Below are 15,166 nucleotides of genomic sequence, written 5' to 3'. Positions count from 1 at the left end.
ATTTATATTACAGGGACAAAGTACGTATTCCCGGCAGATTAAACAGGTGGAAGATGACATACAGCAACTTCTCAAGAAAATTAATGAGCTCACAGGTAAGCGTCATCTCATCAGAGAAACTGCAATATAATGCAGGATGTCTGGTATAATATAAGTTATTTTTCAATAATACTAAGTAGGAACTAAAACCCCTAAAAATTTAAATTGTGACCAAGCAGGTCCTTAATGGCAGGAAAGACAGACAGGGACCCTTCTCTTGCTGGAGGTACAACATTCCGACCGAGTCAGTCATGGCTGCTCTGGCATGGGTGCCACCATCTTCTTTCTCTTCTTTCTGCTGTCATATTTGGCTGGGGTGACATAACTCCGGGTAGCTAGGATATTCTGGATGTTCTTTAACAGATGAAGGCAGGTAAGTTTGTTTTACTGCAGAAGAGTTACTGGGCCTGATTTATGAAATCTCTCTAAGACTGGAGAGGATGCACTTTTATCAGTGAAGCTGGGTGATCCAGCAAACTTGGAATGAATCAGGATGGAAAACATTTTCTAACCAATGGCTTCTAGGAAATCCATTCCAGGTTTGCTGGATCACCCAGAATACACTCTCTCCAGCCTGAGAGAGCTTTAATAAATCAGGGCCAATGCCTTTTGCTTTCTGCAATAAAGATCCTGCCTGATCCCTCTTTTTCAAAAGTGGAACTATAGTTCTGCATTAAAAGCAAAAGAATAAAATATCATGCATAGTTGTTAAAATATTTAAAGAAGTTTTCATTAAACTTTGTACTTTAGGTCAGTATAAATAACACTAGAATGTGATGAGAAGTGTGTACCCAGTTCTGAATCTTTCTAATCCTGAGACTTGTTGTTGTTGTCGTCATTCACCCCATGGCACCTCTGCATTATTAAGTTCAGGGAAACGTCTACAAGTTGAAGTTGGTTGGCAATCCCTATTTATTGTACAGCGCTGCGTAATATGTTGGCGCAATATAAATTCTGTTTATTATTTTTAATAATTAAATAATAATAATACCATCTGCCTATCATTCTCTGATCAGCCTAAGGTAGCCCCCATGTCATTGGTTGGAGATTGTAGATTTTGCTATGCACTTATTACCGGATCAGTGACATTGCTGTCTGTAATTACTGCTGGCAATGTGTAGGGCATATCTGGGCTATCATAGTACAAATTTATAGTATAAGTGGCTGTATTTATGGTACTTTTTTTCCACTGTACAATTGTCTTTTGCTTTGTTCCTGACTGTGTTCTGATAGTAAGCTGATTTATTTCTTTCATTTTAGGCATTAAGGAATCTGACACAGGACTCGCTCCTCCAGCACTCTGGGATTTGGCTGCTGATAAGCAGACTCTGCAAAGTGAGCAACCACTCCAGGTGGCCAGGTGAGGATCTCTCAGATACGTCCACACTATTTTTTATGTTTGGTCATTCATATTATGGAGAGTGAATCCATAGAGACTCCTGGTATTATTATTATTATGATAACTCATGTTTTCTGATTATAATTCTTTATTTTCCCAGATGCACCAAGATTATCAATGCTGATTCTGAGGACCCAAAGTACATAATTAATGTGAAACAGTTTGCTAAGTTTGTGGTAGATCTCAGTGACCAGGTTGCTCCTACTGACATAGAAGAAGGAATGAGAGTTGGGTAAGAACCATTGTATGGTGAAATCTTATCAATATTTGGTATGTAAGTTGAGTAACCTGGAGATTTTTTTGTGTGCAGAGTGGACAGAAACAAGTACCAGATTCATATACCTTTGCCACCAAAGATTGACCCCACAGTGACTATGATGCAGGTAATCGTTGTCATCAAATATAGAGAGAGGTAAATTTTATTATATTATTAAAAAAAAATACAATCCACAAATTATTTTTCCTGCACAGGTGGAAGAGAAACCTGATGTGACCTACAGTGATGTTGGAGGTTGCAAAGAGCAGATTGAAAAGCTAAGGGAAGTTGTGGAGACTCCTTTGCTCCATGTAAGTAGCTTTGATAAGGCCTTTTGATATGTGTGATATTCAAGCTGGTATAAAACATGTCAAATTATTTATTGCTTTCAGCCTGAACGGTTTGTGAATCTGGGTATTGAGCCACCAAAAGGAGTTCTTCTGTTTGGCCCTCCAGGAACAGGAAAAACCCTTTGTGCACGTGCCGTAGCTAACAGGACTGACGCCTGCTTTATCCGAGTCATTGGTTCTGAACTGGTCCAGAAATACGTAGGAGAGGTGAGCATTTGCACGTTCTGTATTCATAACTTGCATTTAAAGTTGCCTGGTCAAATGACCCTGTTAGTATGAATCTACTTGGGGAGTAGAGATGGTCAACGGGATGCAGAAAGTTCAATGGAAATTGCATTCACTTGAAACTGAGCCTTGCATTTGTATAAACTTGGGTGGGGAAAATGACTCGGTTCTGATATAAACAAAAGCAATTGACACAGGTTTTAACTCTGGAATAGTGTCTCCCTCTTTCCTCCATAATGCTGCATCCCATTCTACACACACTTCTCTCATGGTATAGGTCATGTAATAGGATACACAGAGCTTGGATGAAAAATATACTTAATAAAACTGGATCACATTACAACAGTGATGAAGAAAAAACACATAGGATTGTACAATGGAATTATAAGGGACAATAAACATTGAATTTCCTTTGTCTGTTCATGTTATAGGGTGCTAGAATGGTGCGTGAGCTGTTTGAAATGGCCAGGACAAAGAAAGCTTGCCTTATTTTCTTTGATGAAATTGATGCCATTGGTGGTATGTAATCATTTAAAGTTACTTACTATTAGTATTTCTCATATTGTTTTTACTTCTGTAAAGCACTATAACTGTGGTTCTAAAATGATTTATTTTGTAAAATTTTCCATTATTTGCCAGTAGAAAATCAGTGACAGCCGTGAAAAAAATGGTCAGCCTACTTAATGAAGGGGATCCCCTCCTCAGTTCTTTCCTGTTCAAACTTTGTAGGAGCCAGTTAAAAAAATCTTCAGTTTAGAAAACTCCAAGTCAGATCCCTTGTTTCTTCCTTGGTTATCTCTGGGCAATCACATCTCATTTCCACCAGTTTGTTTTGGAAAGATGCACATGAATGGAACTCACAGCAATGCACTTTCGTGGCCAGAGTGCCATTTATTTTTAATGACGCCTCAAACACAACTTACCAGAGTGTAATGCATTGCATTTCTGTGTGAGGTAATGGGCTACCAAACTTGTCAGTGTAATTGTATTTTGGAAATCGCAGCTGGAAGGAAAGGGCCCTAAGGGTACATTTCCATGGCCTTTGGCTATAGATTAAAGGGTGTAGGTAATGTGAGATCCATGACTAACCACACAATATTTATTTAAAGTGAGGGCGAGATTCAGGAGTCAGCAATGACAAAGGTGATAAATCCTATGATTGTGTTAAAACTTGTAGAATTGGGAACCAGTTTAAGGAATTGTGGAATGTTGGTGTTTGGGTGCATAACTTTCACTGTTAGCAGTTAATCCTTGTTCTGAGATTTGTTTGAGAGTGTATGCTAACTGAAAGATATATTACCATCATTATAAAAGTGTATGGTCACTTTATTATTCTACTGGTAACCCTTCCACCTATACCACCTCTACCTATGCAGGTTCTTCTACCCTGCATTCCGACAGCTTTTGGTTTCTAAAAAGTTCTTGTAATCAATCTGAGCAGATTTCTGTTAGAATAAACACCAGCCTGGCTTGCGGTGTAACACATGCAGGTTGGGTTAAGGTAGCTGACTTGTATGGACCTTACAATGCAACAGACTAAAATCACACCTCACCTTGTTTAGTAACTGACTTGTATTGTACCGCATTTCTATTCTTCCCGTGTAAATAATGTGTGACCACAATTCATCTATGGTTAGCAAAACAAATGGGGGTCACTGGGCCCTTAATTATTTACAAACACGTATGCATGTTTTTATTAGCAGCTGTCATATTATATATATGGCGGTGTTATAATTCTTGTCCTATTACTTTGATAGGAGCCAGATTTGATGATGGGGCAGGTGGTGACAATGAAGTCCAAAGAACTATGTTGGAATTGATCAATCAGTTGGATGGGTTTGATCCAAGAGGAAATATTAAAGTGTTGATGGCCACAAACAGACCTGACACTTTGGATCCAGCGCTGATGAGGCCTGGTAGACTGGACAGGAAAATTGAATTCAGCTTACCTGACCTTGAGGTAAAGATCACAAACTGCTCTTGGGCTTTATGTGTTTTTTTTATTAGTCATTCTAGTTTGCCATGAACATATGGCAAGAAATTACTATTGTATTTCCTGCAGCCTGTTAGAGATGTCTGACTTGACTGGTCCTGGCTGTCTCTCCTCCTTCATTCTGTATCTTCATCTATCTACCTTTCCTTTGAAAGTCTCTGATTGGCTAAATAGAGAAACAAAGGTTAGGACTACTGACACTACCCTTAGGAATTACCTTTTACTTGTTTTTTTGTGCTAGATAACAGAATTTTTCCATGGCAGGTAATTCATTGTATCTGTACAGTTTTTAAAGAAGTGGGTGATAATCCTGGGTACATGTATGAGATGGCACCCTTACCCTCCCTATTACATCACACATTAATCTCTGCCTATACCTTTTGGGAGACAAACAAAAATATTGCCAAATTTGGGTAGCATTTAATTTTTGCATTTCATATTTCACTTTACTGTAGCACTTTTTTAATGCGCTACCTTCTGTAGTGATATCTCAAGCTAGAACACCCCACTTTCATACCTGAGGCAGTAGACCACAAAACTTGATATTTTCACAATATTTTGGCGTGTTATAATGGTTACAACTGTAAATAGAAACAGAAAGAAGGCAACATGTTACATGTCTGTTTTGTAAATGTGCAGTCTTATCAGAAGTAAAAGGGAAACAACTTGAAAGGAATTTATCTGCGTTTTGGCTACAACTTTGATCTCTTTAATTTCTCACAACGTTTGTTTTTTGTGTTATGAAGGCTAAAGCATATAAAGGACAAACTTTTCTCCTTGTTTTTTTTTTTAGAGTAGGGAAGGGTTAGACCCTCTGTCAAGTTTAATTAATTCACAATTCTATTTGTTTTGTGACCATCTAGACCAGGGGTCATCAAACTTTTTTGGTCACTAGGCCATTTGAGGGGTGGGCAGGAGCATATTAGGCCGGACTCCCTCTCTTGAGTCCCGCCCTAATGGCTCTGCCCCCCACAAGGAACACCCCCTGAAGGGAATTCCCTCTCCTCTGCAATGCAAACGGAGGAGAGGGAATGTTCCCTATTTACCCTGAACATTCCCTCTCCTCCGTATGCATTAGAGAGGGAATTTCCTTCAGGGAGCCACAGCAAGAGGAGGCTCAAGAGCTACATGCGGCTCTGGCTCCAGTAATTTGTTCCGGCCAGTATTAGGCCAGATCGGCCAGGGGGCGTTAGGTCGGAACAAACTACTGGCTAGGCCGTATCTGTCCGACCTCTGATCTAGACTGAAAGTCCGTGTAAATTCAAAAGGGAAGAGGGAAAATTCTCCAGTGGGTACAATTGTTCTGCCGACAACTAAAATTGCACCTGCAATTGCAAGTTTTATTTCCTCTCACTGTTGTGCCTGCAGAGAAAGAAATATACCTACTCAGCAGGGCACAGACAGCTAAATCATAGTCTGGGTGATTGAATCTGGGTGATTGAACCCTTTCCTAAAGTTACCAGAAAAAAACTGGCTTTAATAAATAATAAAATAACTACTCAATATGTTTCACTGGGGCTTTTTATAAAAATGACATTTGTTTTTCATTTGTAAACAATATATATGTTTTTCTTTCTATTTTTTTGTAGGGACGTACACATATATTTAAGATTCACGCTCGTTCCATGAGTGTTGAGCGAGATATCAGATTTGAACTGCTAGCACGATTATGTCCAAACAGCACAGGTAATGTATTATTGGCGCCTGACGCTTTGTCGGCTTGAATGGATAGGGTATATTATGGATTCTATAATACTGCTTCTAGAAAAGCATATCTGCACTTTTTTGATATGAATATGTTTTGTTGTGTAGGAGCGGAAATCCGTAGTGTGTGTACTGAAGCTGGAATGTTTGCAATCAGAGCGCGTCGCAAAGTAGCAACAGAGAAGGATTTCTTGGAGGCTGTCAATAAGGTCATCAAGTCATATGCAAAATTCAGTGCTACACCCAGATACATGACCTACAATTAATTGGTGGATGTGAAAATATTTTTCTAGACCACACTTGCGTTTCTGGTTGAAAATGCCATGTTGATCCATGTTTTTGCTATGTTAGCTGTAGTCTGTTGGGGTAGGAACATCATTCCTCATTTAACAATATAAATAAAGTAATTACACAGTGTTGGTGTTTTGTTTCCTATTTCTTTTGGCAGTTTAGACTCACAAAGGTATTTGTAATGGTCCATTGTTGCAGCCATTTTGCTATGCGTTATGTAGTGTGCCGTGTTAATGGCACCACAATGCACCTTTTATTAGCATTGCTATGCTGTGCCCTGCTAGGGATGTGGATTTCTCAGCTAATTGGCTGAGAATTCTAATTCTGTCCATATTTTTTTGCATGGAAATTTATTGTACAGTGTAGGCCTAGAATTCTTAGGCATAACTCACGGAAATATGTCCAATATGTAATAAATTTATTAAGAAACTTAAAAACAAAAAACAAAAATCTGTTTGTTAAAAAAAATACAGAAACCTGTAATATAACTGTACAGTAGTATAAATATAATTATTTATACATATAAAAAATAAAGATTTATTTGTATTAGACTCAATACAGCTCTTTTTGTATTGAATCCAATACAAAAATGTTTGAATTTCCCACCACTCCTCCCGCCCGCACCAACGTCTGGAGAACGTCTCTGCAGTCGCCGGCTGAAGATCGAAGAAAGAAGACGTGTCCTGAGGAGCTGCAGGGACCAGCGGGACGGCAATGGAACAAGGTAAGTGGGGGTTTAGTTTTTAGAGACTGAGTGTAATATCCACCCCGAGTCATACTCGGGATTACCGCTAGGAGGGTTAATGCAGCACATGCGTGTTTCTAAAGCACATGTGTAAATTGCTTCTAAATCTTCATAAATAAATCAAACATTACTTTACTGTCAAATCTCTTTATTTGCTTTGCGAAAACATTTTATCCATATGGTATCCTTTCGGTACTTCCTTTTTACTAAGAAGGCAAGTTTTCTTTTAGTATATAACATAAAATATATATATCTAGAAAAATATACTATCAGCAAATAAAATACACCAACCATCTCAAAATAATATTTAAGTAAACATAACTTCTTAAAAATCATCAAGTTTTAGCACTTTTTTCAAAGAACAGCTTAATGTGTTTTTTTTTTTTTTCTAATAACAATATAAAATTGGTGAAAACATTGTATATAGATTTACCATATTGAGCAATCTGCTCTGTGAAGACTTAAAATCTACTTCACAAAGACTCACACATGGTTCAAGCACTAAGTGAATGGGTCTTTTGCATAAAGAAAATGTCTAAAAGAAAAAAAGCAGCCCTTATAACCTTATGAGATTTCTCCTTTTTCCATAATCCACAAACAGAATTTAGGAATATTAGTTTTTCTGACCAATAAGAATTGTTTTCCATTTTTTTTTTCTTTTTACAAGAGCCCAATTGTTTCTCAACTTGTGAGCATACAGATTGCAACTTTTCCAGAATTCCAGGTAGCAGTAAAAAATAGTATGATTATCATAGTTCCATAATATCTGATATTTCATATGTGGCCTAAAAAGAACAAAATTCATGTGCTGCTAATGGTCTCTGAGGACCTCCTGTTGATATCTCAAGTCTTTAAAAATACGTGATAGGAGTGTAAGGAAACAACTCCTAAAGTCCACTAGCAGCAGATATACATTAGGGTACCAAAATATGTACATGCACCTCTGAGAATTTCTTTTTAGGTAGGGCAAGTGAATACAATGGTGATGTCATGGGAAATGAGTTGGTAATAATTGACAATAGTTGCTTGGCAAAGCACTGTTAGCTTTACACTGCTTTGAAATAGACTTCTGCAGAGACAAAAGCCATGTGACTCCAGGTCAAAGCACACTAAAAAGCATAAAAATACTCATGGTAATTCAATTAAATAAAAAAGCAGGAATAATAACTATGGACCCGCAGCATTTTTGTAAACGGATCATTAGGAAAGATCACATGAACGTTTTAAGTGATACAACATATTGGACATGAAAACATCCAGGTACCATGCTCAGTTTGGTACACATTGATTATTTTTTTTTTCCCCAAATAGAAACAAGCGTGCTTTTCCCACATTGACACATTTGCAGTTTGCCTCTGGTCGACACCTTTCTATTCATCGCACATACGTTTGGTAAGATAATTTAATGTCCTTTTGGCCCCAGATTGGCAAGGAGATCCTATATGTAAGGCTTGCTTCATTACAAGCATACTGCTGGTGAACAATTTGAGGAAACAAAATTGTAACTTAAGTGTCCTGTCTATTTAATGTTACAATATATTCTGGGCCTACCACTGACCTTTTTCTAGTCATACGTCATCAGGCTGCCAATGATGGTGGTAGTTAATCAGTTACTTTATGAGGTCCTATCTCATGTAATCTTTTTTTGGCTGTTTACATTTATTAGGTGAAATTAGCACTTACAGATGCCACCATTTTGACAGTAACAGCCCTGTAGTTTTCTTCAATAGGACTTAGACTGACCCTGATGTTATCCAAGTGACTGGCTGTGTCCTGTGCAGCATTTAATATCTGAAGTTATGTAAGAGAGTGCTTGAACTGCAGTAGGTTCCAGCACCCACACAGGCAGAAAAATACAGCTTGTTGCTCCTGTCACTCCATGCAACCGCTAAATCCCTGACCTTTCCCTAGGCATACTGGACACTGACTGCAGTAACCACCTAAGACACAGGATGCAGTTAACATATTTGTGCAAACTGAAAAGATTCTGCAACTAAAAAAAATACAGACTTTCAGGTGATTTAGGTGTTTTTTTTGGGAAAGTTGAAATGTTAGCTTTAAATTAAACCTTGTGTCCACCCCTCTCTGCCTCTAGTTTTCTAGGCCCAGGCTGTATATGGGGTAAGAATAGTGCTTATCCCTTCCATTACTAAACTATAAAATATCAATTTCAGCATGCATTACACCTTGTTTAAGCAGGCTTAAGCTTGTATAAAGTACAGGCAGCATTTGCAAAGCTTTCAGCAAGCTTTAAACAACATTGCTGAAGCTTTATCAGATCCACTCTGATCTCCTTTGGAAAGGTTAAACACAGATCTTCATTGGAGTGCTGACTGACTTTAAACATGCTCGCATAGCAAGCTGTAGCATTTCCTGAAGCTTGTCAAAAGTATCAGTCTGCACTTCCAGAAAAGTTCATATCAACTCCAAACAGGAACTAAAGGCTTCCTGAAAGCCTACAAATGATTTGTGAAAGCTTGCTGTTCTTATACAAGTCAGTGTAACAAGGCCTTATGATGCCAGGGATGGAGAACCACTAAACTGTTGGACTATGTGCACCTCTTCTGCCATTTTTAGTTACACCTGCCTGTTAACTTTTTATTGAGCCACAGATAGCCTATTGTACAGTCTTAGGACAATAACTCCTGTGTACATTCACTGGAGCTGTATCACCCCAAGTCCATCAAGGAGATTCTAAAGCTAGAAAACGACTGGGAAAAGCAACAAGGGAGATTGTGGCTATCACATTGTTAGAGAATGCACTATTACAAAATAAATGAGCCATAATGTACAAAAGTGCAAATATGCTGTGCTAAAATTATGGGCTTCACTACTGGGAAATCTGAATTTTGTAAGCAGCTTGACTTCTTCCCAGCTAATTAAGGGGAACAGATAAATGGTCATCTTGGAGACATGATCCAAGGAGCACAGACACAGGGATCAATTTAAAGACAAGCATAGGCGCTCCTAGCACCATTATAACCTTATAAGTATTCGTGGCCAACATTATATATAGATGAGCAGCTTAACAGAGCTGTGAATGACATTTTCAGTTTGTCTTGTTAACCAATATTGTAGGCACCATTAGCACTCCCAACACGGGATCAGAGCATATTCACCTGCAAGTACACTGTATCACAATAAGCATTATAACAATGTGTGAATGGATCCTAAAACATACATACATACATACATACTACTGCCATTTGTACAGGTATAAAGAACACTTATACTCACAATAAAACACTGTTCAGTTACAACCAGGATCAAAGATGCTGATCTTTGTTTGGTTTGCTTAGGTAAATATAAAAATAGCAACTACCCAACAACAAATTATAATAATAAAAATTAAATAAACCTAAAATCCTCAAAAATGTAACAGGAAACCACTTATACCCACACAACATGTATGTAACAAATGTTTGAGCCCATCCTGATGAAAATAACCCATTTTCAACATAATGGTGCAAAGCAGATAAATTGGTGATTTGGGCAAGGAGCTTCACAGTCGTGCGGCATTATTAAGGCTTCTGTGATTGCTGTTAATTTCCCCAGCTATGACATACATCACAGATGTGTACCTAGTATAAAGTATACTGAAAAGAACCAAACTATATCAAGAGATGGTTTTTGGAGGTACAGAAACTGCTCTACTATACCTAACTGTTCCAAATTTTGCTCATTCTTTAGAGATTTTCACATATTTACATACTTGGAATGTGCTTAGTTTTTGGCTTTGAAAAAAAGTGAACATTCCAACCAAATTCTCCAAGAAAAGCCATCATCATTCTTACCACTTCACTGAGTGAATGGCGGCTGTCCATCTCCTGCTCAGGACATGAAGTTTCATCAACCATCAACACTTATCAATTAATCATTAAAACGTGAAATGAAAAATGTGCCCAAGAAAGAACACATATGGCAAAAATATTAAAAGCAAAAAAGTGCAACTAAAAGCCAAAGACATAAATCACTATCATTTTTCAAATAGATAAATTTACCCCTAGGTATGTGTAGGAATAAGTCCTTTAAACCATGTAAAGTTTAAAAAATCCTTACTTTTTTAAATAGGGGCAAAAATATAAATAAACTTTATAAGCCAAAATGACCTATGTCTGTGTAACGGGCTGAACAGTATAAAGCCAGCAATTAAACCAGCCCTTTGTCACAATTTATAGTGTTCAGTGTAAAGAACCTCCTTCATAATTGGTAGTAGGAACTGAGGCAGTAGGGAGACACATTTTGGAAACATTAGACCTGGCTTGGAGTGTCAGAGCTTAAGACCTGCTCTTCTGAAGATGTGAGGGCCAGTGACGAGGCCCTGAACTTGCAGTGGATAACAGCATCATGTATACTGTGAAAAAGGATGTCTCTTCTTCAATTCTTATCAAAGAAATTTAACCTGTTGAGATCTTGTACAACCAGCCCTGTGAGAAAAGAATAAAACAAACCTTAATATATTTAGGGATCATTTCATTTAAACACATATGGCAATCCTAAACCTTGCTATGGGCATGGCTCCACTTTTTTTTTTTATTATAAGGGTACTCCTTGTTTGGTGAGCTGCACAATCCATAAAACATGCAGTTTTAATTAGAAAGTAATAAAATAAGCGTGCCAACTCCAGCTAGATGATTTCTGACCTGTACAAATTGTGCAGAACTTACCATTGCAGCCAGACAAGAGGATATCAACTCCTATTTCTTTGTATTCCTTAATAATCTGTAATAAATAAAAAATATATATCTTTAGGCTTTGACCTTGTGTTGACAGCACAAGTTACTTTCAGGTGCATCCTGCAGTTGACCTCTTTCTGACCTGAATTTTACCTTCCAAGCTAAACTAACCTGTTTCATTCTCATTGACTTGTATAGGGAGTGAAGCAGTAGATACCAAACATCCAAGAAATATACATCCAACTGGGCAGGTCCTAAACTGGCAATGCTTTTCTTTACAAGAAGAAACTGGTGTAAATTGTCTATATAAAGGTTTGTTTCTTTATTTACTCCCGCCCAGCCACTTCAATCAATTGGTGTAAACTGCCATCTGCAGGACTTTACTAGATAGGGGATTTTGTGACCCAGGACCCTAGGACCCAATAGCTTGGTGGCCAAAAGATTACCAACCCTTCCCAATGCAGATGACTGTTCATCCCTTAATGCCCAAGAATGATGACCAGACACATGTTATTAACCCATGCTGGACCCAAACCATTCCTAAATATATTCAGCCATGTCCAACTATGACATTAATGTATCACGTGTACACTCTAAGTAGATCTGACTATTGCCTAACACCAGCAATGTCGCATGGGAAAAAGAGGGCAATTCATATTGCCCTATAGCCAGAAGAACCAAGTATTCTCTATTCCTGTGCCCAATAGAGCAGTGGGGGGTAAAGAGAAATATACACTGCGTTAGGGGCTGCTGAGCCTGTTGACAGTAACATTACCTTTTTGTATATGTTAGCAAATTAATGGGAGTTAAAACCTGACTGGTTACTATAGACTACTGCAGTTTCCACTGGTGAAGTGCACCATTTTCATGTGTGGCTACACACCAAACTACACCAAGGAACAGACGATATACACCACTTACAGTTTTAAGGGCCTTCACTCCAACAGAATCCACAAAGTTTACAGGTGTAAAGTCTAGCACAATGGTGTTAACATTTATGACTGGAGACATAAAGTAGTGCAACTCTTCAGAAGGTGAATTGTGCAGATTGCCATCAGCAGATCCATTGGTCACATTTCCTGAATAGTCTGTGGTTGCTTCGTCATTCATTAGTTCATGTTTCACTGCCATTTCCACATCATTTGTCTGAATGACAAAAACAAAAGTCTTAGACGATATGATATAGTTATCTGGGCATTCATTATGGAAATACTAACAAAGGCCATCTGTCAGTAGCAATAAATGTGTGTAATTCAGTGAAATACGCCAAAGCAGTTTGTATAATGGAAACGCTGTCCTGGTTTGTACGTACCATTAGTTTTGTTTGTACATAATTAGTTGTGCACAGCACGAACAGCTCAATCTCTCTCTTATCTTATGTTCATATGAAGCACTGATCCATTGTGTCATGTGTACACCTGTGCATATTAATTTTGTGTTGTCCCTTGGTCATTGAGTAATACTCAAGGGACACAGAATTATTTGATCAAGGGACACAGAATTATTTGATCAAGGGACACAGAATTATTTGCTGGACCACTGCTGAGTATGTAATAGTTTTTAAGCATGTAGTACAGGAGTGCATACCTGATTGCGCCGGCTTCATTCCATTTAAGGTGAGAAGGCAGGATCAGAATATTATATATATATATATACATACACACACACACACACACACACACACACACACACACCTTACTCAAAAGCAGGGACTCTTAATGTATTCAAGCTTAAAGAAAACTGTCTTAAGTACCCAATTTAAGGAAATAATGTAATGTATAATTGCTACATTATATACATATAAGTATTATTTTCTTTATTATTTATTTATTTTCGGCACATACAAAGTTTCAATGAATCTTTAAATTTTAACATTTAATACGTTGGCTGTATACGTTCACGTGGCAAATACAATCAAAAGACATACATTATAACACAAGTGATTTATATAGAAGGAGGAAGTACTTACAAGCTTTAAAACTGCTCTTTTTTCACTTTTATTTGATTTCTTTAATTCCTTGGCATGTCTCTTTTGAGCTTTTTTCTTGGCAATTAATATAGCACTTGGATCAATACCAGTCTTTCATGTAACACAAAAGAACATATTAGTCATTAGACATGACATGGTAAGGTAAATAAAGGAAAAATCAATGATTTCCATTTAGTTTAGAATCTAGTGCACCTTTTCCTTTTGTCTAAATCCACGCTCATGTAAATATACTTTATGCTACTCAATAAATAATAAATAAATACAAAATACATTGCTACCATTTATTTTCAGCTATAAACAATGGAGGGAAATAGCCAGTGGAGAAGGTTACTATGTCCTATGCAAACTATCACACGTATTTAGCTGTAGACACTGGAGTTGAAGGGCGAGAGGAACAGCTTATGTCCTCTGCAATTTCTTGCTTGTGCCTTTCAGCTTTTAACAATGGGGGTAAAATTATAACTGGGGCAGGTTATGTCCAATGCAACCTCCAATTTATTCATATCCTTCTGTGTTGACCATGGAGCCCCTCCTACGAATAATTTGTGCCAATGGAGATATCAGGGGAGTCCAGATTGGCCCCACTGAACATAAGGTAGCTCCTTACGCGGATGACCTTTTATTTTATGTTGCAACACCGGTAACTACTTTGCCGGTTCCTATGCGAGAGCTAGACAGATATGCCTCGCTCTCTAATTACAAAATAAACCTGCAAAAGTCGGAGGCACTGAGTGTTACTCTTCCCAGAAAAATGAGAGGCCTGGGCCCCTTCTTTCCCCTTCAAGTGGTCTAACTCAACTATTTCTTACCTGGGCACACAGATTCCTGCTAATCTAACGCGAATTGTAGATCTCAATTTTATCCCTCTATTAAATAAAATCCAAAGTGATCTACAGAGGTGGAGACAGATGGCATTTACATGGTTTGGGAGGTGCAATGTGCTTAAAATGAATGTTATACCTAGACTGTTGTATATGCTGCAAGCACTCCCAATACACATCCCGCTTATCTGGCTTAATGGGGCACCATTACAGATCTTCAGATGTAAATGCTGGAGGTAAAGGATCGCTAGAGAGATGCAAACTCTTACAAACTCTTATCTTTCTGTGCATATGGCAGATAAAGGATCAGCACAGCAGGTTACCACATCCTATGAAATTTCTCACTCACTCATGTCTTGCAGCATAATTCAGAAAAACAGAAGATCTATCACAATACCTTTTTTCTCAAGGCAGAGACATACATATCACTGTTTGCAAAGTACAAGGAGGTGTTGGCCTGAAATATCTTTATACCAGGGATTTCTTTGGTCTAGGGAAAATAGCATATTTATCAAAGATTAATAGTAGCAGACAAGGCAACATATCCATGAACATTTAAATGAAGCAAAACCATTTGCAACATTCAATAGCTTATATACCGTTTCCCCGATGATAAGACACTGTCTTATTTTTTTTGAAGGCCAAAATATGCTCTAGGGCTTATTTTCAGGGGGATG

The 15,166-nt window shown here is 37.9% G+C and overlaps 2 protein-coding genes across 3 annotated transcripts in view; one reads left to right on the top strand and one right to left on the bottom strand.

Moving 5' to 3' along the window:
• The first annotated feature begins 1,538 nt into the window (after positions 1 to 1,538).
• On the top strand, positions 1,539 to 6,383 carry PSMC2 (proteasome 26S subunit, ATPase 2). Its single transcript, XM_072401712.1, has 8 exons — positions 1,539 to 1,670; positions 1,749 to 1,821; positions 1,910 to 2,005; positions 2,087 to 2,251; positions 2,701 to 2,788; positions 4,027 to 4,229; positions 5,852 to 5,948; positions 6,075 to 6,383. Exons 1-8 carry the CDS (start codon positions 1,660 to 1,662, stop codon positions 6,230 to 6,232), a joined length of 891 nt encoding a protein of 296 aa, XP_072257813.1. The 5' UTR covers positions 1,539 to 1,659; the 3' UTR covers positions 6,233 to 6,383.
• A 750-nt stretch (positions 6,384 to 7,133) lies between these two features.
• The window catches only part of SLC26A5 (solute carrier family 26 member 5), a 32,051-nt gene continuing 24,018 nt past the window's right edge, over positions 7,134 to 15,166 (bottom strand). Inside the window, exons 15-19 of one of the 2 annotated variants that reach the window (XM_072401710.1) lie at positions 14,887 to 14,979; positions 13,648 to 13,758; positions 12,600 to 12,824; positions 11,670 to 11,724; positions 7,134 to 11,429 (exon numbers count right to left, since the gene is read on the bottom strand). In XM_072401710.1, coding sequence (XP_072257811.1) covers positions 11,380 to 11,429; positions 11,670 to 11,724; positions 12,600 to 12,824; positions 13,648 to 13,758; positions 14,887 to 14,979 — 534 coding nt within the window. In that variant the 3' untranslated portion in view covers positions 7,134 to 11,379. Of the gene's footprint in view, positions 11,430 to 11,669; positions 11,725 to 12,599; positions 12,825 to 13,647; positions 13,759 to 14,886; positions 14,980 to 15,166 lie in introns of those variants that run through there. The other variant, XR_011919490.1, reaches the window with a different exon arrangement.

This window comes from Pyxicephalus adspersus, chromosome 2 (assembly GCF_032062135.1).
Source record: "Pyxicephalus adspersus chromosome 2, UCB_Pads_2.0, whole genome shotgun sequence".
Taxonomy (NCBI): domain Eukaryota; kingdom Metazoa; phylum Chordata; class Amphibia; order Anura; family Pyxicephalidae; genus Pyxicephalus; species Pyxicephalus adspersus.
Note: the sequence above shows the minus strand (reverse complement) of the source record. Positions and strands in the feature narration are given on the sequence as shown.